Source organism: Schistocerca americana, chromosome 2 (genome assembly GCF_021461395.2).
Source record: "Schistocerca americana isolate TAMUIC-IGC-003095 chromosome 2, iqSchAmer2.1, whole genome shotgun sequence".
NCBI classification, from domain to species: Eukaryota; Metazoa; Arthropoda; class Insecta; order Orthoptera; family Acrididae; genus Schistocerca; species Schistocerca americana.
Window position 1 is genome coordinate 571,770,555 of NC_060120.1, and position 25,807 is coordinate 571,796,361.

Consider the following 25,807-nt stretch of genomic DNA (forward strand, 5'->3'; position numbering starts at 1 on the left):
CATATTGCCATTATTATTATTATTATTATTATTATTATTATTATTATTATTATTATTATTATTATTATATACTGCCCACATACCATATAAATTGTAATGTTTACTATCTAGGAAACTCAAGTATAAAAAATGGTTCAAATGGCTCTGAGCACTATGCGACTTAACTTCTGAGGTCATCAGTCGCCTAGAACTTAGAACTAATTAAACCTAACTAACCTAAGGACATCACACACATCGATGCCCGAGGCAGGATTCGAATCTGCGACCGTAGCGGTCACGCGGTTCCAGACTGAAGCGCCTAGAACCGCACGGCCACAGCGGCCGGCCTCTAAATATACTCTGTTGGAAAAAATGCAGCACCCTCAAAACAAAGGTCATTTGATTGACAAGTGAGGTGACAGGTAGTTCATCACTGTAGGAGTATATGATAACAAATTCAGACCAAATGAAAAACACACCTCACAGGAAAGAGTACCCAAACTTTCTCACCAATACACGGTTTATCCCCGCTCTGGCGCAACGCAAGCGTGTATTCTCGCACGAAAACGATCGTAAAGTTGCCGAATGGCACCCCACGACAAATTATCCCAAGCATATCGTGCCTTTTACTGCAATGCGCAGTGGTCCTTGCAGGCCGTGGAGAGCTAGTTCCCGCTTCATCATGTCCCAAACGAGTACAATCGACATGAGATCTGGATATTTTGCTGGAGAGTAAAGTTGTTCTACATCACAGAGAGTGCATGTCGTCGCAGCAGCCGTTTGCGCTGTCCTGATGAAAAAGCGCCTCGCCTTCCTGTCAAAGAAATGTCAGTACCACAGGAATAACAGTTTGTGCAATGTAGTGGGTACTGCTTACAGTACCCTGCAGACACACCAATTGCGAGTTGTGACTGATGCCTCTCCCCCCCCCCACCCCCACCCCACACACACACACTCACACACATACCACCTGGGATGGGATGTGTGTGGGATGGGTAAATGTACTTTGGCATAAGCAGCTCACCAGTACTGCGCCATGCACGTGTATGTCCGTCACTCACGTACAGACAGATCCTACTCTAATCACTGAAGACAACAGAGCACCGTTGCACTCTCCAGTCAACTGTTTCATGACACGAGAGTAGCCATACTTGGCAGTGTCATACAGTGAGTTGTAGCCTGGCCAGTGGCACACGTGATCGTAATCCAGCTGCAGTCAGACGGCTCCCAACGGTCGCTGTTGGCACAATGGGCGCAACATGTGCCCGGATTTGTCCCTGGATTATACTCAGTCGGCCACCGCTGCTCGCACACTGCGTCGATCTTCACGTGCATCTGTGCTGCCGCAGACGTCCAGAACCTGACCTACAGTTGTGGGAGTGTTCCACAGGCAGCAACAGATCGCCGATACATTGCAGCCAACACGAAGAGCAATCCGTCCATACATCCATCCCCCTTCCCGTAGGCCCACAGAGTGACTCCATTCAAATGGCTGGATCTGTCCAACAGGGGTACTTACTCCTCGGTGGGGCATGAGTGTAACCTAGAATCAATGTTGCAAAAACTGTTCACCTCTAAATTCAGTACAGTTACTGCCTACTTAGCCAAAAGATGGTGTTCAGGTAGGCCCCCTGAGAGCCTTCCGATAACCGATGACTGCGACGAATGAATTGTCAACACTACAACCCCTCAATACACACATATTATACTGTGGTGTCACTGAACACCGTCTTTGAGGATTTTTCCGGCAATGTATAAATAAGTATACCTTATAATTAGTGCAACAAATTATGTGTCTTCCTATAACCGAGTTTAAGAGTTGGCGTCGCGGGGTGTGACGGCTGTGCTGCAGGTGGACTCGCAGTGGGAGTTCCCGCGCTCTCGCCTGCTGCTGGAGAAGACGCTGGGGGAGGGAGAGTTCGGCCGCGTGCTGCGCGCCAGGGCCATCGACATCGCCGGCGTCACGGGTGAGGACTGCCAGCCAGCGCACCATCTAAGCGCTAGCCTAGAGTAAGCCCCTGACAGCGTGGAGAGGAACACAAATAATCGACACCAAAGCGATCGAATTGCAGTTCAGGAACAAAACGAACAATTTGCAGTACCCAAATACAAAATCAACAAAGACCGTGTGACCACAGCACTATTCAGCATAAAGCCTGAAGCCTATTAAAACTTCTACAGGCAATACATTGGTGCTACATCCCCTTACCTATATTCTTACCAATAAACCCCCCATGCACCCTATCTTAACCTATGCCAGTGCTTCCTGAATCTTCCCTGCTCCAAAATTTTGCAGGTCCCCTGAAATCCTCGACAGATATGAGTTCTTCCTCGCTTTCCTGCCGTCTCCAACTTGCATCCCATACCGACTCGTACAGTTGCAGCAACATCTCCTCTACCTAGTGAAGCTTCAGACCTGAAAATCCAATCCCAGTATTACGTATCCTACCTCCTTATTTTCAATCCAGATGCTCTGCCTCATACTGCACCTTACCTGCCTTGTCCATCAATTCCACGAGAACTTCAACCAACTCCCCGCCCCCAACCCTGAAATCCGTCTCAATATATACCCGCTTTAGCCTTTCCTGCTACGTATTTCCTCAGGTGCTGTGGATGTGTAGACGCGTACCGTTTGGGTTTTCCTACAGTGGTGTGGTCGTCTGTATGAGTCCAGAGCCGTTGACCTCTCCCTGCTGTTGACGAATTATTTCCATATCTCGGTGAATGAAAAAGTTTCGAGTATTCATCACAGAACATATGTGCCTCATTGTGTGCTATCATTTGAAAAAAAAAATAGCTTCGATACCTTGAATCGCACATGATTTGCGATGCGCAGGGACCTGAATGGTCGCCCATCACTCTGCTCTCAACTAAATAATATTTAAATATCTTATTTACATTTCATTTACTGTAATATATGAGCTAAAATCAACCGTACGCAAAGTTTAAGCAGTGCGTTTTTATCTTTGCAAACACTTTAAAATTCCGTGAAATGTTTTACTTAATTTGATGCAGAGCAGTAAGTATGACGGACAACGAAAAGAAATTCAGTTCTTTATCGGGTGAAGATATCAAGTTGTAAGATGTGCAAGTTTGTCACCTAATATTTTTCGAAAAATCGGACGATAAAAATTTTATGCAGGCAGGAAAGCCGTCTCTCAGCACAGTTACCAACATTTGGCGACCAGTACAGTCCTTAGAGAAGCCGCCCTCAGCACGAAATTCAGAGAGCACGTCTGTAGCAGCCAAAGGGATCAAGCCTGAAGCCTATTAAAACTACTACCACGCATTAAGTGGGCTACATCCTCCTGCCTACGTCCTCACCAATAAATTCCTCATTCATCCTATCCTAATGTATGCCGACGCTCCCTGGATTTCCGTTGACCCCAAAGTTTGCAGACCCTTTGAAAGCCTCGAAAGATATGCATTTCTCCTCACTTTCCTGCCTTCTTCAACTTGCATCCTGCATCGACTCGTCCAGTTCCCCACAACTTCTTCTCTTCCCAGTGAAACTTCAAACCCGAAAATCCAGTACCAACGTTACATATCCTACCTTCTCACTTTCAGTCCAGGTGCTCTGCCTCACCATTACACTCATACTGCAACTTTCATGCACCGTTATGCCTTGTCCATCCCCTCCCGCAAGAACTTCAAACAACTCCCGCTATCCGACCCTGAAATCCATCTCAATATATAACCAACTTTAGCCTACAGTATGCTATCCCTTTCGCTGCTGTTTCCCAGTATGTAGTCAACTGTAGTCTAAAATACTCCATACCAGTCGTATCCTAACGTTTCCTATCGTTTCTGTCTCGTGCCATCAGCCCTCAATCCCCCCTCCCTCCACCAGTTCAGTGTTACACGCTTCTTGTACTTCTTCATTGCTGCAGACATCTTTTCATCTCTATCATGAACTAGTTTTTCTATTCATTACCAGCACCATCATCACATCATAGCACCAACCACAGACGTCATGATCTCTGTATGCTGCAAACATTATGTAAGTCGTCGGTATTTGCCAAAAATTCGCCAAATTATTATCTGTGTTTTAAAAAGCAAATTTGTCGCCTTGCAATATACTGTACAGTTTTGTAAAACTTGTAACACTTAGGCTTAACAGACGTCTTACACGCTTCCTCGCAGGGAGTTGAAATAACAAATAAGGAAAAAAATAAGAGAGAGAATGTGTGGTCCTGTTCGTGAACCTCGCCCACTGCTCACGGCGCCTCATCCTGTTCGAGGGCCAGTACTTTAACAGATATAATTAGTCGCTAAGTCCACTGCATTCATCAAAGAGTCACGTTCCAACACACCTCACACGTGTTGCTGCTCTCGTAGCTATCACAATCGTCGTAAATAGCGAATTTCAAGTGAGGCTTCTAGCAGAGGAACGTGACACGGCTAATCGTTTAAAAGAAAGCTCAAGCTGGTACTGAAAATCACTGTTTCTCGAAATTTCCTTATACATAGAGGAATTTCGCTTATGCAGGGGGAAAGAGGAGGAAGGAAGCTGGCTCCGCCTGTTTCATGCCTCGTGAGTATTTTTTGTCAGATTTTGTTTTCAATTATGCTTCTGATTAATACAATTTCTGTATCACTTCTCATAAGTCGACATTGTTAATTATTTTTCTAACTTGACTACATACTGCCAAAAAAGTTCCTCTGAGGAATTATATGTAGCTCCCGTGATGGGCTGTTAACAGTTCATCACACAGTTTGAGTCAAACAGGGTTGACGCCGCAGCAATACCCATTGCAGTGGTTACAGTTCTGCGTCTACATACATACTCCGCAAGTTACCGTATGATGCGTGGCGGAGGCACCCTGCACCACAACTAGTCTATTCCTTTTTTGTTCAACTCGCAAATAGAGCGAAGGAAAGAAGACTGACTGTAAGCGTCCGCACGAGCCCTAATCTCTTTAATCTTATCTTCGTGGTCCTTACGCGAAATGCGCGTTGGCGACAGCAGAATCGCCCTGCGGTCAGCCTCAAACGCCAGTTCTCTAAATTTTCTCAATAGTGTTCCACGAGTAAAACGTCGCATTCCCTCCACTGATCCTCATTTGAATTCTCGAAGCACCTCCATAATACATTTGTATTGATCGAACCTACTGGTAACAAACCTAGCAGCCTGACTCTGAATTGGTTCAGTGTCTTCATTTAATCCGACTTGGTGAAGATCCCAAACACTCGAGCAAGAAGAGGTCGCACTAACGTCCCATACACGATCTCCTTTCCAGATGAACCACACTTTCCTAGAATCCTCTCAATAAACCCAAGTCGACCCCTCGGCTTCGCTACCACAACCCTCACATGCTCATTCAATATCACATCGCTCTACAACGTTACGCCCAGATATTTAAACGACGTGATTGTCTCAAGCACTACTAATACACTATTCGAACATTATGAGGTTGTTCTCCATACTCATCCCCATTAACTTTCATCTTTCTACATTTAGAGCTAGCTGCCGTTCATCACATCAACTAAAAATGTTGTCTAAGTCATCTTGTATTCTTCTAGTCACACAACTTCGTCACCTTCCTGTGCACTACAGCATCACCACCAAACAAACGCGCGCTGCTGCTTACTCTGTCAGCCAGATCATTTACATGTATGAAAAGTAACAGCGGTCCTGTCACACTTCCCTGAGGCACTCCTGACGATACCCCTGTATCTGAAGAATACGCGCCGTCGAGGACAACATTCTGGGTTCTGTTTCTTAAGAAAACTTCGAGCCACTCATATACATGGGAATCTATTCCGTATACTTGTACCTTTGTTTACAGTTGCCAGCGGCGCACCGCGTCACATGCTTTACCGAAGTCTAGCAATATGGAATCCGCCTGTTGCCCTTCATCCATGGTTCGCAGGATCTCACGTGAGAGAAGGGCAAGCTAAGCTTCGTATGAGCGATGCTTTCCAAAACCCTGCTGCTTTTCCCTCTCATGATAATTTATTGTATTTGAACAGAGAATATGCTCAAGGATTCTGCAGCAAACCGATGTTTCTGATGTTGGTCTGTAATTTTACGAGTCCGTTCGCTTATCCTTCTTATATGCAGGAGTCACATGCGCTTTTTCCCAGTCGCTTGAGACTTTGCACTGGGCGAGAGACTTGCTATAAGTGCAAACTAACAAAGGGACCAGTGCTGTAGAGTACTCTTTGTAAAACCGAACTGGGATTCTATCAGAACTTGCTGACTTATTGGCTTTCTAGTCTTTCAGTTTCTCTACACCAGCAGTGTTTATTACCATGTCCTCCATACGGGTGTCTACAGTTGTTATTGCCATTGTCAGAAGTCTAACGTCGACAGTGGTCTTAAAAAAGTCTTCACACTGTTAGCAGTTCCTATCAGTTCAAATATTGGGAGATCAGTGATCAGGAACAGTAGTAGAGATCCCCGTAAGGTGCTGACCGAAGCAGCAAGATCCATTGTCCGAAATAACAGATACCATCTTCATACAGATAAGGCTTACCGGCCAATGATCTTCTTCCGTGCGGATGCACTCACATTACCCGAACTCTTACGGGAATCGGTAGACTGACTGCCGCGAATAATAAGTACAGCGGACATGGGCACTACAAATGTAGTGTGTGGACAGTAAGTTGGATACCATCTTCATATCTTCTTGAAGTGTCCAGATCCAAAGAACAAAAGCTGTCAGTTCCTAGCAGAAAACTCAAGCAACACTTGGAAACAAAAACAGGCATGGTCAGTACAGTAACGCTTATTATGTCCTGTCTTGGTGCTGAGCGAAAGTCCGTATCCAGCACAGGATATGAAAATCTATCTACAGTCCGCTTAAAATTATTTGATAGCTGACGTTTGTCACTTGCCGCTACGGCGTTCCCACATCGGCCGCCGTCTGCCGCTCTGCTATAGGTAACACAGAAACATAGAAAGTCACTTCACAAATACTATTAATGTGTAACCCGGAGCAGTGTTGGAAGCGGCTGCCGCAAGGTATGTCGGAAATGCGAAATTCGCTGTTGGCAGCTGATTTTAATTACACAATGACAAAATTGCGGCAGCAGACGCGTTTTGTAGTCGTGAATTTAAACTCATATCCTAAGCTAACCACAAGCTCGCGATGTGTAATGTATCCGAAAAGGCGATGGTCGACAAACAGCGACATAACTAAAATCGCGATAGCTTTCTTCACAGTTATTAAAGCTAATCCGTACGAGCAAACTCAAGACGGAAAAAGTTCAGTTCCAGTGATGAAAGCAACTGTCATTTCTCGCCATCATTGGATACCTAAAACTATCCTCTCACTGGCCACACAAGCTGCCGCGTTACCAGCCGATGAGCAGTCCTCGTTGGCACTTGGTTGCAGATTATAGACGACACAGGCAGATTCCAGACAAAAAAGAATGATAGGTACAAAAATGAGAGCAGATAAAGAAGTCAATACGATGATGAAAACGAAGTGGCAAAGAATTAGAAATAAAAAATATATATAACCAATTAATTGAATAAATGTGATAATCAAACTATTTTAATTAGATTTAGAAATAAAAAATTTGACGACATTCGAAGCTACGACCTTCGGCATGGTTCGTTAATACGCTGACCACTGCAAATTGTTATTTTGTTCACTGTGGTGAACAACGGCCTTCAAAAACTCAGTTGCACGCAATGTCATGCGAAACTTATCTAATGTAAGCCGTTCTCGATGATTATGATAACGGCATATGTGACCCTGAATCACATCTTGTGCGGAAGTATCCAGTAGTGTTTAGTTAGTGCTGTGTATGCAACGTTTGTATTTCACTAGCATCTCTTTGTGTGTGTGTGTGTGTGTGTGTGTGTGTGTGTGTGTGTGTGAGTGTGTGCACGCGCGCGTGCGTGTATGTATAAGTGTGTTTGTTGTTTGTGGTGTGGTAATCATGCTTGATAAAATACGAAATAAAAGTGCGATACCCGTGATTCGGGATTCAAACACATCAAGAAAGAATGCCGCTCAAGGAACTGGAAGTGAACTGACCACTTGTTGCGACAGTCCGGCAATAGCGAACGGTTCCTACGTGACGTTGAGTGCTCTCATTGGAGGAAACCAGCTCCAACCCATGAAGTGTCAGCTATCAAGTAATTTTGATCAGAGTTGTTGTTGTTGTGGTCTTCAGTCCTGAGACTGGTTTGATGCAGCTCTCCATGCTACTCTATCCTGTGCAAGCTTCTTCATCTCCTAGTACCTACTGCAACCTACATCCTTCTGAATCTGCTTGGTGTATTCATCTCTTGGTCTCCCTCTACGATTTTTACCCTCCACGCTGCCCTCCAATACTAAATTGGTGATCCCTTGATGCCTCAGAACATGTCCTACCAACAGATCCCTTCTTCTGGTCAAGTTGTGCCACAAATTCCTCTTCTCCCCAATCCTATTCAATACTTCCTCATTAGTTATGTAATCTACCCATCTAATCTTCAGCATTCTTCTGTAGCACCACATTTCGAAAGCTTCTATTCTCTTCTTGTCCAAACTATTTATCGTCCATGTTTCACTTCATCTGTTTTCTGTACAAATTGTAAATGGCCTTTCGCTCCCTGTATTTTACCCCTGCCACCTTCAGAATTTGAAAGAGACTATTCCAGTCAACATTGTCAAAAGCTTTCTCTTACAAATGCTAGAAATGTAAGTTTGCCTTTCCTTAATCTATTTTCTAAAATAAGTCGTAGGGTTAGTGTTGCCTCACATGTTCCAATATTTCTACGGAATCCATAAGTTCAATAGTCACCATTCAAAACTTCTCCAAGTCCGAAAGTGTCGTATTAAGCAGGATCCGTCCCAAGAAGTGCGACGTCGAAAGCGGACGCCGCCGGCGGCGACTTCGGAGACGAACATAGCCTTCAGCGGGTGGACGAACTACCGGTTGCGGCCAGAACGTGGTCTTAAAATACTGACCGCGTGTATGACAACAGTTTTCATATTGGCTAACTCCCTTGTTGGTGGAAGCATAACGCAGTCTGGCTGGTGCGCACATCGGTTGCTTGGCCTGGTTGTGGCCGCTCGTATCCTCCTCTGAAGGCCCGCCTGCCGACTTCTCGCGGTCCGAAGGTCGGCTGCTGGGTAGTGCGTGAGTTTAAATGCTGCGGCTCGCGGGCGGGCGGCTGTCGGCGCTTGACGGAGGGCGCACCACAGCAGTATCCACTGCAGACGGTGGACATCCACAGCGACTGTCGCGTCATTAAAGAACTGCACGTATACATTGTAAAAGTAGAGCGAAATTTTTCTTTACATTGAGAATGAGAGAGTTTGTAATGGATTAGGTTCACATTGTGAGCATTATCTTGTACTACTGAACAGCAGACGCACTTCTCACGTGTACTGCTGAAGTGAATTTTTCTTAGAAGAAAATCTCGGTCGTGAGCGTTCTGCCGGGGCGCTGTGAGCCAAGACTGGGCCCGGGGCAAGATGTGTGACTGGGTCCCATCTCCAGATATAGCAATCCAGTTTTACCGTTTTTAAATAAGATTTGACATGATTTAAACACAACGCAATTCGGGGAATATTGAGCATACACAAGAATACGCATTGGGATGAAATACAGAATAAATATACTTTCTTATTAAACACAAAACATACCTTCACAAATGTAATAGGTTCGTTTACGGTAACATGTTCCACAAAGCCGCGCGTGAAAATGTAACTTTCAGCGGGTCGTATCTCGGGTTCTACTGATCACAGAGATAAGGGGTCAATTGTTTTGGATAGCCCTTGGATTAGTAACTGTATACCTGTCGGAAGAACTAGCATACTACAGCTATCGTACAGCACACACTTTCTCCAGCGCACGCAATTTGAACAAATCGATTGGTCCTTCTGTATTAGGTGTGGTCTAGGGGGGACCTTAGGTGGTCTGTGAAAGCAACATGTTTTCGTGGACGATTCCTGAGAAAATCCCCAAACCCAAGATTTTTTCGAGCTAGAAAGGTACCAATCGTGGCGATGGCCACTTCTATAATTTCTGTTGATGTCACATCGTCAATCTTACGATATGTTCTTAAGATGATATTCTCTTGGAACTTCGAAACATTTTTCGGTATAGTTAACCGTTAGCAAGAACCAGGCTTCGCAGTTGTCGTACTTAAGCAGTAAAATATGCGCGTAATATCCAGTCTGAGGCGTAAATATAATTTCAACTGGCATTGTGAATACGTGCCATGGATTCTATGGTGATCAGAAGGGTTCTTACGTCATCGTATTACGGTTTTAGTTAGAATTTGTTCTCCAGTATGGTGCACTGCATCTGTATAATGGGCACTTCACGCCTATATAAATATACCCAAAGTGATATTGCAGTAACAAAAAACGGGCTAAAAGATCTTAATATGCCTATAAAAAATTTTAAATGACTGGAAAAAATTATGTAAAACTGGAAAGACAGCAAATTCAGTGAAATATGTCTCATAACGTTTTTACGCTTTTATAACACGTCATAATTCGGCGTTTCCGATGAATTGTGATCGATAAGCAAAGTATTGAGAGAAAACGTAAAGCACTCGATTTTCTGATAACCTTTCATTATATGTATCTATTTGTTGCTTATATGTGTCAAAGTAAATAAATGTATCGAAGTGTATAAATTGTTAAACTTAATTGACCAATAGGATTCGTTTCATATAAGCTGTCGCAGGGAAAAGAAGGGAAACAGTGGAAAAATGCTTCTGTTGGAGCACAAAAAGCGAGTATGTTTCCGTTTTAAAGACTGTCAGATAAGTTTGGAACCAGTTGCCTCAATCCCCATTCAGTCATCATCGACACAAATTTTGGCATTCGAACGTGTTGTCGCTTTTTTGTGCTGAAAGAGAATGGCAGAGAGACAGTGACGGTGGAAGAGAAAGGAGACAGTGCCAGTGGGAGAGAAAGAGAGAGGAGACAGTGATGGTGGGAGAGAGAAAATGTCAGTGAAAGAGAGAGAGATGGATGAAGACAATGGTAGTGACAGCCAGACAGGAGATACTGATGGCCCTCTCGTCACTCTTTGCTCGTGGAAAAGAGCGTACAGCAATAGCCGACACTGTAGTTTGGTGCGGAAGGACGGAAGCCTTTCGTCACTTGCCACCGCGGAAGATTTTGGAGTACATGCCTTAGGCACCAAACGAACATAGTCAAGAGTTCGTAATTTTGGTATAGAAAGTTAGAAGTTTTGTGCAACAAGCCTAGTAACAAATATAAGTTCCATGGTGTTTGAGTTAAGGAGAAGGGCAAGATGCACTATATAAATGTGTAAGATTAAGTGATCGGGATAAGAAGGCAAAGTGATCGGGATAAGAAGGCAAACTGTATATGCCTAGTATATCAAAATAACACAGAAAATCTTTCGGGGGTTGCAGGCTTGGAACGATGTGACGCCTGCTGTCCGTCCAGTGCTTCTGATGCATCGAGGGAAGTCAGAACAGTGGTCACCTTGCAGGCAATCTTCATCCTGTCCATGTGGATAAAAGTTTTGCCGCAAACAAGTGGAGTTGGACAAAAATATGGAAACACCGCGAAAAATGCACGCTTCGGTATAAGTGCAGATGCTACCCAAGCTTGTGAGATGCGCTTTTGTATTTCACCACGAACAGCACCTGGCAAATGCCCTGAAAACGCTACAAGTGATGTCCGTCGTGGTCAGAACAGTGTTCTGTGTAGTTGTGAGTGCGTTATGTCGAAGCTCAGTGGTTTCGAACGTGGGCAAATTGTTGGTGCTCATACGGTAGGTGTTCCTGTAATCAACGTAACCGAAGCGTTTGGTGTTCCAAAAGGCATCGTTTCAAAGATTTATAGGGAAAGCGGAACAACATCATCCGCTAATTCACAACGTGGGCAAATTGTTGGTGCTCATACGGTAGGTGTTCCTGTAATCAACGTAACCGAAGCGTTTGGTGTTCCAAAAGGCATCGTTTCACAGATTTATAGGGAAAGCGGAACAACATCATCCGCTAATTCACAACGTGGGCAAATTGTTGGTGCTCATACGGTAGGTGTTCCTGTAATCAACGTAACCGAAGCATTTGGTGTTCCAAAAGGCATCGTTTCAAAGATTTATAGGGAAAGCGGAACAACATCATCCGCTAATTCACAACGTGGGCAAATTGTTGGTGCTCATACGGTAGGTGTTCCTGTAATCAACGTAACCGAAGCGTTTGGTGTTCCAAAAGGCATCGTTTCAAAGATTTATAGGGAAAGCGGAACAACATCATCCGCTAATTCACAACGTGGGCAAATTGTTGGTGCTCATACGGTAGGTGTTCCTGTAATCAACGTAACCGAAGCGTTTGGTGTTCCAAAAGGCATCGTTTCAAAGATTTATAGGGAAAGCGGAACAACATCATCCGCTAATTCACAACGTGGGCAAATTGTTGGTGCTCATACAGTAGGTGTTCCTGTAATCAACGTAACCGAAGCGTTTGGTGTTCCAAAAGGCATCGTTTCAAAGATTTATAGGGAAAGCGGAACAACATCATCCACTAATTCACAACGTGGGCAAATTGTTGGTGCTCATACGGTAGGTGTTCCTGTAATCAACGTAACCGAAGCGTTTGGTGTTCCAAAAGGCATCGTTTCAAAGATTTATAGGGAAAGCGGAACAACATCATCCGCTAATTCACAACGTGGGCAAATTGTTGGTGCTCATACGGTAGGTGTTCCTGTAATCAACGTAACCGAAGCGTTTGGTGTTCCAAAAGGCATCGTTTCAAAGATTTATAGGGAAAGCGGAACAACATCATCCGCTAATTCACAACGTGGGTAAATTGTTGGTGCTCATACGGTAGGTGTTCCTGTAATCAACGTAACCGAAGCGTTTGTTGTTCCAAAAGGCATCGTTTCAAAGATTTATAGGGAAAGCGGAACAACATCATCCGCTAATTCACAACGTGGGCAAATTGTTGGTGCTCATACGGTAGGTGTTCCTGTAATCAACGTAACCGAAGCGTTTGGTGTTCCAAAAGGCATCGTTTCAAAGATTTATAGGGAAAGCGGAACAACATCATCCGCTAATTCACAACGTGGGCAAATTGTTGGTGCTCATACGGTAGGTGTTCCTGTAATCAACGTAACCGAAGCGTTTGGTGTTCCAAAAGGCATCGTTTCAAAGATTTATAGGGAAAGCGGAACAACATCATCCGCTAATTCACAACGTGGGCAAATTGTTGGTGCTCATACGGTAGGTGTTCCAGTAATCAACGTAACCGAAGCGTTTGGTGTTCCAAAAGGCATCGTTTCAAAGATTTATAGGGAAAGCGGAACAACATCATCCGCTAATTCACAACGTGGGCAAATTTTTGGTGCTCATACGGTAGGTGTTCCTGTAATCAACGTAACCGAAGCGTTTGGTGTTCCAAAAGGCATCGTTTCAAAGATTTATAGGGAAAGCGGAACAACATCATCCGCTAATTCACAATGTGGGCAAATTGTTGGTGCTCATACGGTAGGTGTTCCTGTAATCAACGTAACCGAAGCGTTTGGTGTTCCAAAAGGCATCGTTTCAAAGATTTATAGGGAAAGCGGAACAACATCATCCGCTAATTCAAACCGTGGGCAAATTGTTGGTGCTCATACGGTAGGCGTACCTGTAATCAACGTAACCGAAGCGTTTGGTGTTCCAAAAGGCATCGTTTCAAAGATTTATAGGGAAAGCGGAACAACATCATCCGCTAATTCACAACGTGCGCAAATTGTTGGTGCTCATATGGTAGGTGTTCCTGTAAACAACGTAACCGAAGCGTTTGGTGTTCCAAAAGGCATCGGTTCAAACATTTATAGGGAAAGCGGAACAACACCATCCGCTAATTCACAACGTGGGCAAATTGTTGGTGCTCATACGGTAGGTGTTCCTGTAATCAACGTAACCGAAGCGTTTGGTATTCCAAAAGGCATCGTTTCAAAGATTTATAGGGAAAGCGGAACAACATCATTCGCTAATTCACAACGTGGGCAAATTGTTGGTGCTCATACGGTAGGTGTTCCTGTAATCAACGTAACCGAAGCGTTTGGTGTTCCAAAAGGCATCGTTTCAAAGATTTATAGGGAAAGCGGAACAACATCATCCGCTAATTCACAACGTGGGCAAATTGTTGGTGCTCATACGGTAGGTGTTCCTGTAATCAACGTAACCGAAGCGTTTGGTGTTCCAAAAGGCATCGTTTCAAAGATTTATAGGGAAAGCGGAACAACATCATCCGCTAATTCACAACGTGGGCAAATTGTTGGTGCTCATACGGTAGGTGTTCCTGTAATCAACGTAACCGAAGCGTTTGGTGTTCCAAAAGGCATCGTTTCAAAGATTTATAGGGAAAGCGGAACAACATCATCCACTAATTCACAACGTGGGCAAATTGTTGGTGCTCATACGGTAGGTGTTCCTGTAATCAACGTAACCGAAGCGTTTGGTGTTCCAAAAGGCATCATTTCAAAGATTTATAGGGAAAGCGGAACAACATCATCCGCTAATTCACAACGTGGGCAAATTGTTGGTGCTCATACGGTAGGTGTTCCTGTAATCAACGTAACCGAAGCGTTTGGTGTTCCAAAAGGCATCGTTTCAAAGATTTATAGGGAAAGCGGAACAACATCATCCGCTAATTCACAATGTGGGCAAATTTTTGGTGCTCATACGGTAGGTGTTCCTGTAATCAACGTAACCGAAGCGTTTGGTGTTCCAAAAGGCATCGTTTCAAAGATTTATAGGGAAAGCGGAACAACATCATCCGCTAATTCACAACGTGGGCAAATTGTTGGTGCTCATACGGTAGGTGTTCCTGTAATCAACGTAACCGAAGCATTTGGTGTTCCAAAAGGCATCGTTTCAAAGATTTATAGGGAAAGCGGAACAACATCATCCGCTAATTCACAACGTGGGCAAATTGTTGGTGCTCATACGGTAGGTGTTCCTGTAATCAACGTAACCGAAGCGTTTGGTGTTCCAAAAGGCATCGTTTCAAAGATTTATAGGGAAAGCGGAACAACATCATCCGCTAATTCAAACCGTGGGCAAATTGTTGGTGCTCATACGGTAGGTGTTCCTGTAATCAACGTAACCGAAGCGTTTGGTGTTCCAAAAGGCATCGTTTCAAAGATTTATAGGGAAAGCGGAACAACATCATCCGCTAATTCACAACGTGCGCAAATTGTTGGTGCTCATATGGTAGGTGTTCCTGTAATCAACGTAACCGAAGCGTTTGGTGTTCCAAAAGGCATCGGTTCAAACATTTATAGGGAAAGCGGAACAACACCATCCGCTAATTCACAACGTGGGCAAATTGTTGGTGCTCATACGGTAGGTGTTCCTGTAATCAACGTAACCGAAGCGTTTGGTGTTCCAAAAGGCATCGTTTCAAAGATTTATAGGGAAAGCGGAACAACATCATTCGCTAATTCACAACGTATGCAAATTGTTGGTGCTCATACGGTAGGTGTTCCTGTAATCAACGTAACCGAAGCGTTTGGTGTTCCAAAAGGCATCGTTTCAAAGATTTATAGGGAAAGCGGAACAACATCATCCGCTAATTCACAACGTGGGCAAATTGTTGGTGCTCATACGGTAGGTGTTCCTGTAATCAACGTAACCGAAGCGTTTGGTGTTCCAAAAGGCATCGTTTCAAAGATTTATAGGGAAAGCGGAACAACATCATCCGCTAATTCACAACGTGGGCAAATTGTTGGTGCTCATACGGTAGGTGTTCCTGTAATCAACGTAACCGAAGCGTTTGGTGTTCCAAAAGGCATCGTTTCAAAGATTTATAGGGAAAGCGGAACAACATCATCCGCTAATTCACAACGTGGGCAAATTGTTGGTGCTCATACGGTAGGTGTTCCTGTAATCAACGTAACCGAAGCGTTTGGTGTTCCAAAAGGCATCGTTTCAAAGATTTATAGGGAAAGCGGAACAACATCATCCGCTAATTCACAACGTGGGCAAATTGTTGGTGCTCATACGGTAGGTGTTCCTGTAATCAACGTAACCGAAGCGTTTGGTGTTCCAAAAGGCATCGTTTCAAAGATTTATAGGGAAAGCGGAACAACATCATCCGCTAATTCACAACGTGGGCAAATTTTTGGTGCTCATACGGTAGGTGTTCCTGTAATCAACGTAACCGAAGCGTTTGGTGTTCCAAAAGGCATCATTTCAAAGATTTATAGGGAAAGCGGAACAACATCATCCGCTAATTCACAACGTGCGCAAATTGTTGGTGCTCATATGGTAGGTGTTCCTGTAAACAACGTAACCGAAGCGTTTGGTGTTCCAAAAGGCATCGGTTCAAACATTTATAGGGAAAGCGGAACAACACCATCCGCTAATTCACAACGTGGGCAAATTGTTGGTGCTCATACGGTAGGTGTTCCTGTAATCAACGTAACCGAAGCGTTTGGTATTCCAAAAGGCATCGTTTCAAAGATTTATAGGGAAAGCGGAACAACATCATTCGCTAATTCACAACGTGGGCAAATTGTTGGTGCTCATACGGTAGGTGTTCCTGTAATCAACGTAACCGAAGCGTTTGGTGTTCCAAAAGGCATCGTTTCAAAGATTTATAGGGAAAGCGGAACAACATCATCCGCTAATTCACAACGTGGGCAAATTGTTGGTGCTCATACGGTAGGTGTTCCTGTAATCAACGTAACCGAAGCGTTTGGTGTTCCAAAAGGCATCGTTTCAAAGATTTATAGGGAAAGCGGAACAACATCATCCGCTAATTCACAACGTGGGCAAATTGTTGGTGCTCATACGGTAGGTGTTCCTGTAATCAACGTAACCGAAGCGTTTGGTGTTCCAAAAGGCATCGTTTCAAAGATTTATAGGGAAAGCGGAACAACATCATCCACTAATTCACAACGTGGGCAAATTGTTGGTGCTCATACGGTAGGTGTTCCTGTAATCAACGTAACCGAAGCGTTTGGTGTTCCAAAAGGCATCATTTCAAAGATTTATAGGGAAAGCGGAACAACATCATCCGCTAATTCACAACGTGGGCAAATTGTTGGTGCTCATACGGTAGGTGTTCCTGTAATCAACGTAACCGAAGCGTTTGGTGTTCCAAAAGGCATCGTTTCAAAGATTTATAGGGAAAGCGGAACAACATCATCCGCTAATTCACAACGTGGGCAAATTTTTGGTGCTCATACGGTAGGTGTTCCTGTAATCAACGTAACCGAAGCGTTTGGTGTTCCAAAAGGCATCGTTTCAAAGATTTATAGGGAAAGCGGAACAACATCATCCGCTAATTCACAACGTGGGCAAATTGTTGGTGCTCATACGGTAGGTGTTCCTGTAATCAACGTAACCGAAGCGTTTGGTGTTCCAAAAGGCATCGTTTCAAAGATTTATAGGGAAAGCGGAACAACATCATCCGCTAATTCACAATGTGGGCAAATTGTTGGTGCTCATACGGTAGGTGTTCCTGTAATCAACGTAACCGAAGCGTTTGGTGTTCCAAAAGGCATCGTTTCAAAGATTTATAGGGAAAGCGGAACAACATCATCCGCTAATTCAAACCGTGGGCAAATTGTTGGTGCTCATACGGTAGGTGTTCCTGTAATCAACGTAACCGAAGCGTTTGGTGTTCCAAAAGGCATCGTTTCAAAGATTTATAGGGAAAGCGGAACAACATCATCCGCTAATTCACAACGTGCGCAAATTGTTGGTGCTCATATGGTAGGTGTTCCTGTAATCAACGTAACCGAAGCGTTTGGTGTTCCAAAAGGCATCGGTTCAAACATTTATAGGGAAAGCGGAACAACACCATCCGCTAATTCACAACGTGGGCAAATTGTTGGTGCTCATACGGTAGGTGTTCCTGTAATCAACGTAACCGAAGCGTTTGGTGTTCCAAAAGGCATCGTTTCAAAGATTTATAGGGAAAGCGGAACAACATCATTCGCTAATTCACAACGTATGCAAATTGTTGGTGCTCATACGGTAGGTGTTCCTGTAATCAACGTAACCGAAGCGTTTGGTGTTCCAAAAGGCATCGTTTCAAAGATTTATAGGGAAAGCGGAACAACATCATCCGCTAATTCACAACGTGGGCAAATTGTTGGTGCTCATACGGTAGGTGTTCCTGTAATCAACGTAACCGAAGCGTTTGGTGTTCCAAAAGGCATCGTTTCAAAGATTTATAGGGAAAGCGGAACAACATCATCCGCTAATTCACAACGTGGGCAAATTGTTGGTGCTCATACGGTAGGTGTTCCTGTAATCAACGTAACCGAAGCGTTTGGTGTTCCAAAAGGCATCGTTTCAAAGATTTATAGGGAAAGCGGAACAACATCATCCGCTAATTCACAACGTGGGCAAATTGTTGGTGCTCATACGGTAGGTGTTCCTGTAATCAACGTAACCGAAGCGTTTGGTGTTCCAAAAGGCATCGTTTCAAAGATTTATAGGGAAAGCGGAACAACATCATCCGCTAATTCACAACGTGGGCAAATTGTTGGTGCTCATACGGTAGGTGTTCCTGTAATCAACGTAACCGAAGCGTTTGGTGTTCCAAAAGGCATCGTTTCAAAGATTTATAGGGAAAGCGGAACAACATCATCCGCTAATTCACAACGTGGGCAAATTTTTGGTGCTCATACGGTAGGTGTTCCTGTAATCAACGTACCCGAAGCGTTTGGTGTTCCAAAAGGCATCATTTCAAAGATTTATAGGGAAAGCGGAACAACATCATCCGCTAATTCACAACGTGGGCAAATTGTTGGTGCTCATACGGTAGGTGTTCCTGTAATCAACGTAACCGAAGCGTTTGGTGTTCCAAAAGGCATCGTTTCAAAGATTTATAGGGAAAGCGGAACAACATCATCCGCTAATTCACAACGTGGGCAAATTGTTGGTGCTCATACGGTAGGTGTTCCTGTAATCAACGTAACCGAAGCGTTTGGTGTTCCAAAAGGCATCGTTTCAAAGATTTATAGGGAAAGCGGAACAACATCATCCGCTAATTCACAATGTGGGCAAATTTTTGGTGCTCATACGGTAGGTGTTCCTGTAATCAACGTAACCGAAGCGTTTGGTGTTCCAAAAGGCATCGTTTCAAAGATTTATAGGGAAAGCGGAACAACATCATCCGCTAATTCACAACGTGGGCAAATTGTTGGTGCCCATACGGTAGGTGTTCCTGTAATCAACGTAACCGAAGCGTTTGGTGTTCCAAAAGGCATCGTTTCAAAGATTTATAGGGAAAGCGGATCAACATCATCCGCTAATTCACAACGTGGGCAAATTGTTGGTGCTCATACGGTAGGTGTTCCTGTAATCAACGTAACCGAAGCGTTTGGTGTTCCAAAAGGCATCGTTTCAAAGATTTATAGGGAAAGCGGAACAACATCATCCGCTAATTCAAACCGTGGGCAAATTGTTGGTGCTCATACGGTAGGTGTTCCTGTAATCAACGTAACCGAAGCGTTTGGTGTTCCAAAAGGCATCGTTTCAAAGATTTATAGGGAAAGCGGAACAACATCATCCACTAATTCACAACGTGGGCAAATTGTTGGTGCTCATATGGTAGGTGTTCCTGTAATCAACGTAACCGAAGCGTTTGGTGTTCCAAAAGGCATCGGTTCAAACATTTATAGGGAAAGCGGAACAACACCATCCACTAATTCACAACGTGGGCAAATTGTTGGTGCTCATACGGTAGGTGTTCCTGTAATCAACGTAACCGAAGCGTTTGGTGTTCCAAAAGGCATCGTTTCAAAGATTTATAGGGAAAGCGGAACAACATCATCCGCTAATTCACAACGTGGGCAAATTGTTGGTGCTCATACGGTAGGTGTTCCTGTAATCAACGTAACCGAAGCGTTTGGTGTTCCAAAAGGCATCGTTTCAAAGATTTATAGGGAAAGCGGAACAACATCATCCGCTAATTCACAACGTGGGCAAATTGTTGGTGCTCATACGGTAGGTGTTCCTGTAATCAACGTAACCGAAGCGTTTGGTGTTCCAAAAGGCATCATTTCAAAGATTTATAGGGAAAGCGGAACAACATCATCCGCTAATTCACAACGTGGGCAAATTGTTGGTGCTCATACGGTAGGTGTTCCTGTAATCAACGTAACCGAAGCGTTTGGTGTTCCAAAAGGCATCGTTTCAAAGATTTATAGGGAAAGCGGAACAACATCATCCGCTAATTCACAACGTGGGCAAATTGTTGGTGCTCATACGGTAGGTGTTCCTGTAATCAACGTAACCGAAGCGTTTGGTGTTCCAAAAGGCATCGTTTCAAAGATTTATAGGGAAAGCGGAACAACATCATCCGCTAATTCACAACGTGGGCAAATTTTTGGTGCTCATACGGTAGGTGTTCCTGTAATCAACGTAACCGAAGCGTTTGGTGTTCCAAAAGGCATCGTTTCAAAGATTTATAGGGAAAGCGGAACAACATCATCCGCTAATTCACAACGTGGGCAAATTGTTGGTGCCCATACGGTAGGTGTTCCTGTAATCAACGTAACCGAAGCGTTTGGTGTTCCAAAAGGCATCGTTTCAAAGATTTATAGGGAAAGCGGATCAACATCATCCGCTAATTCACAACGTGGGCAAATTGTTGGTGCTCATACGGTAGGTGTTCTTGTAATCAACGTAACCGAAGCGTTTGGTGTTCCAAAAGGCATCGTTTCAAAGATTTATAGGGAAAGCGGAACAACATCATCCGCTAATTCAAACCGTGGGCAAATAGTTGGTGCTCATACGGTAGGTGTTCCTGTAATCAACGTAACCGAAGCGTTTGGTGTTCCAAAAGGCATCGTTTCAAAGATTTATAGGGAAAGCGGAACAACATCATCCGCTAATTCACAACGTGGGCAAATTGTTGGTGCTCATATGGTAGGTGTTCCTGTAATCAACGTAACCGAAGCGTTTGGTGTTCCAAAAGGCATCGGTTCAAACATTTATAGGGAAAGCGGAACAACACCATCCACTAATTCACAACGTGGGCAAATTGTTGGTGCTCATACGGTAGGTGTTCCTGTAATCAACGTAACCGAAGCGTTTGGTGTTCCAAAAGGCATCGTTTCAAAGATTTATAGGGAAAGCGGAACAACATCATCCGCTAATTCACAACGTGGGCAAATTGTTGGTGCTCATACGGTAGGTGTTCCTGTAATCAACGTAACCGAAGCGTTTGGTGTTCCAAAAGGCATCGTTTCAAAGATTTATAGGGAAAGCGGAACAACATCATCCGCTAATTCACAACGCAGGCAAATTGTTGGTGCTCATACGGTAGGTGTTCCTGTAATCAACGTAACCGAAGCGTTTGGTGTTCCAAAAGGCATCGTTTCAAAGATTTATAGGGAAAGCGGAACAACATCATCCGCTAATTCACAACGTGGGCAAATTGTTGGTGCTCATACGGTAGGTGTTCCTGTAATCAACGTAACCGAAGCGTTTGGTGTTCCAAAAGGCATCGTTACAAAGATTTATAGGGAAAGCGGAACAACATCATCCGCTAATTCACAACGTGGGCAAATTGTTGGTGCTCATATGGTAGGTGTTCCTGTAATCAACGTAACCGAAGCGTTTGGTGTTCCAAAAGGCATCGTTTCAAAGATTTATAGGGAAAGCGGAACAACATCATCCGCTAATTCACAACGTGGGCAAATTGTTGGTGCTCATACGGTAGGTGTTCCTGTAATCAACGTAACCGAAGCGTTTGGTGTTCCAAAAGGCATCGTTTCAAAGATTTATAGGGAAAGCGGAACAACATCATCCGCTAATTCACAACGTGGGCAAATTTTTGGTGCTCATACAGTAGGTGTTCCTGTAATCAACGTAACCGAAGCGTTTGGTGTTCCAAAAGGCATCGTTTCAAAGATTTATAGGGAAAGCGGAACAACATCATCCGCTAATTCACAACGTGGGCAAATTGTTGGTGCCCATACGGTAGGTGTTCCTGTAATCAACGTAACCGAAGCGTTTGGTGTTCCAAAAGGCATCGTTTCAAAGCTTTATAGGGAAAGCGGATCAACATCATCCGCTAATTCACAACGTGGGCAAATTGTTGGTGCTCATACGGTAGGTGTTCCTGTAATCAACGTAACCGAAGCGTTTGGTGTTCCAAAAGGCATCGTTTCAAAGATTTATAGGGAAAGCGGAACAACATCATCCGCTAATTCAAACCGTGGGCAAATTGTTGGTGCTCATACGGTAGGTGTTCCTGTAATCAACGTAACCGAAGCGTTTGGTGTTCCAAAAGGCATCGTTTCAAAGATTTATAGGGAAAGCGGAACAACATCATCCGCTAATTCACAACGTGGGCAAATTGTTGGTGCTCATATGGTAGGTGTTCCTGTAATCAACGTAACCGAAGCGTTTGGTGTTCCAAAAGGTATCGGTTCAAACATTTATAGGGAAAGCGGAACAACACCATCCACTAATTCACAACGTGGGCAAATTGTTGGTGCTCATACGGTAGGTGTTCCTGTAATCAACGTAACCGAAGCGTTTGGTGTTCCAAAAGGCATCGTTTCAAAGATTTATAGGGAAAGCGGAACAACATCATCCGCTAATTCACAACGTGGGCAAATTGTTGGTGCTCATACGGTAGGTGTTCCTGTAATCAACGTAACCGAAGCGTTTGGTGTTCCAAAAGGCATCGTTTCAAAGATTTATAGGGAAAGCGGAACAACATCATCCGCTAATTCACAACGCAGGCAAATTGTTGGTGCTCATACGGTAGGTGTTCCTGTAATCAACGTAACCGAAGCGTTTGGTGTTCCAAAAGGCATCGTTTCAAAGATTTATAGGGAAAGCGGAACAACATCATCCGCTAATTCACAACGTGGGCAAATTGTTGGTGCTCATACGGTAGGTGTTCCTGTAATCAACGTAACCGAAGCGTTTGGTGTTCCAAAAGGCATCGTTTCAAAGATTTATAGGGAAAGCGGAACAACATCATCCGCTAATTCACAACGTGGGCAAATTGTTGGTGCCCATACGGTAGGTGTTCCTGTAATCAACGTAACCGAAGCGTTTGGTGTTCCAAAAGGCATCGTTTCAAAGATTTATAGGGAAAGCGGATCAACATCATCCGCTAATTCACAACGTGGGCAAATTGTTGGTGCTCATACGGTAGGTGTTCCTGTAATCAACGTAACCGAAGCGTTTGGTGTTCCAAAAGGCATCGTTTCAAAGATTTATAGGGAAAGCGGAACAACATCATCCGCTAATTCAAACCGTGGGCAAATTGTTGGTGCTCATACGGTAGGTGTTCCTGTAATCAACGTAACCGAAGCGTTTGGTGTTACAAAAGGCATCGTTTCAAAGATTTATAGGGAAAGCGGAACAACATCATCCGCTAATTCACAACGTGGGCAAATTGTTGGTGCTCATATGGTAGGTGTTCCTGTAATCAACGTAACCGAAGCGTTTGGTGTTCCAAAAGGCATCGGTTCAAACATTTATAGGGAAAGCGGAACAACACCATCCACTAATTCACAACGTGGGCAAATTGTTGGTGCTCATACGGTTGGTGTTCCTGTAATCAACGTAACCGAAGCGTTTGGTGTTCCAAAACGCATCGTTTCAAAGATTTATAGGGAAAGCGGAACAACATCATCCGCTAATTCACAACGTGGGCAAATTGTTGGTGCTCATACGGTAGGTGTTCCTGTAATCAACGTAACCGAAGCGTTTGGTGTTCCAAAAGGCATCGTTTCAAAGATTTATAGGGAAAGCGGAACAACATCACCCGCTAATTCACAACGCAGGCAAATTGTTGGTGCTCATACGGTAGGTGTTCCTGTAATCAACGTAACCGAAGCGTTTGGTGTTCCAAAAGGCATCGTTTCAAAGATTTATAGGGAAAGCGGAACAACATCATCCGCTAATTCACAACGTGGGCAAATTGTTGGTGCTCATACGGTAGGTGTTCCTGTAATCAACGTAACCGAAGCGTTTGGTGTTCCAAAAGGCATCGTTTCAAAGATTTATAGGGAAAGCGGAACAACATCATCCGCTAATTCACAACGTGGGCAAATTGTTGGTGCTCATACGGTAGGTGTTCCTGTAATCAACGTAACCGAAGCGTTTGGTGTTCCAAAAGGCATCGTTTCAAAGATTTATAGGGAAAGCGGAACAACATCATCCGCTAATTCACAACGCGGGCAAATTGTTGGTGCTCATACGGTAGGTGTTCCTGTAATCAACGTAACCGAAGTGTTTGGTGTTCCAAAAGGCATCGTTTCAAAGATTTATAGGGAAAGCGGAACAACATCATCCGCTAATTCACAACGTGGGCAAATTGTTGGTGCTCATACGGTAGGTGTTCCTGTAATCAACGTAACCGAAGCGTTTGGTGTTCCAAAAGGCATCGTTTCAAAGATTTATAGGGAAAGCGGAACAACATCATCCGCTAATTCACAACGTGGGCAAATTGTTGGTGCTCATACGGTAGGTGTTCCTGTAATCAACGTAACCGAAGCGTTTGGTGTTCCAAAAGGCATTGTTTCATAGATTTATAGGGAAAGCGGAACAACATCATCCGCTAATTCACAACGTGGGCAAATTGTTGGTGCTCATACGGTAGGTGTTCCTGTAATCAACGTAACCGAAGCGTTTGGTGTTCCAAAAGGCATCGTTTCAAAGATTTATAGGGAAAGCGGAACAACATCATCCGCTAATTCACAACGTGGGCAAATTGTTGGTGCTCACACAGTAGGTGTTCCTGTAATCAACGTAACCGAAGCGTTTGGTGTTCCAAAAGGCATCGTTTCAAAGATTTATAGGGAAAGCGGAACAACATCATCCGCTAATTCACAACGTGGGCAAATTGTTGGTGCTCATACAGTAGGTGTTCCTGTAATCAACGTAACCGAAGCGTTTGGTGTTCCAAAAGGCATCGTTTCAAAGATTTATAGGGAAAGCGGAACAACATCATCAGCTAATTCACAACGTGGGCAAATTGTTGGTGCTCATACGGTAGGTGTTCCTGTAATCAACGTAACCGAAGCGTTTGGTGTTCCAAAAGGCATCGTTTCAAAGATTTATAGGGAAAGCGGAACAACATCATCCGCTAATTCACAACGTGGGCAAATTGTTGGTGCTCATACGGTAGGTGTTCCTGTAATCAACGTAACCGAAGCGTTTGGTGTTCCAAAAGGCATCGTTTCAAAGATTTATAGGGAAAGCGGAACAACATCATCCGCTAATTCACAACGTGGGCAAATTGTTGGTGCTCATACGGTAGGTGTTCCTGTAATCAACGTAACCGAAGCGTTTGGTGTTCCAAAAGGCATTGTTTCATAGATTTATAGGGAAAGCGGAACAACATCATCCGCTAATTCACAACGTGGGCAAATTGTTGGTGCTCATACGGTAGGTGTTCCTGTAATCAACTTAACCGAAGCGTTTGGTGTTCCAAAAGGCATCGTTTCAAAGATTTATAGGGAAAGCGGAACAACATCTTCCGCTAATTCACAACGTGGGCAAATTGTTGGTGCTCATACGGTAGGTGTTCCTGTAATCAACGTAACCGAAGCGTTTGGTGTTCCAAAAGGCATCGTTTCAAAGATTTATAGGGAAAGCGGAACAACATCATCCGCTAATTCACAACGTGTGCAAATTGTTGGTGCTCATACGGTAGGTGTTCCTGTAATCAACGTAACCGAAGCGTTTGGTGTTCCAAAAGGCATCGTTTCAAAGATTTATAGGGAAAGCGTAACAACATCATCCGCTAATTCACAACGTGGGCAAATTGTTGGTGCTCATACGGTAGGTGTTCCTGTAATCAACGTAACCGAAGCGTTTGGTGTTCCAAAAGGCATCGTTTCAAAGATTTATAGGGAAAGCGGAACAACATCATCCGCTAATTCACAACGTGGGCAAATTGTTGGTGCTCATA

The 25,807-nt window shown here is 44.0% G+C and overlaps 1 protein-coding gene across 1 annotated transcript in view; it reads left to right on the forward strand.

Annotated features, from left to right (window-relative positions):
• Positions 1 to 25,807, forward strand: part of LOC124594187 (proto-oncogene tyrosine-protein kinase receptor Ret-like) — a 140,596-nt gene that overhangs the window by 55,715 nt on the left and 59,074 nt on the right. Inside the window, exon 7 of the mRNA XM_047132543.1 lies at positions 1,832 to 1,946. Coding sequence (XP_046988499.1) covers positions 1,832 to 1,946 — 115 coding nt within the window. The remainder of the gene's footprint in view (positions 1 to 1,831; positions 1,947 to 25,807) is intronic.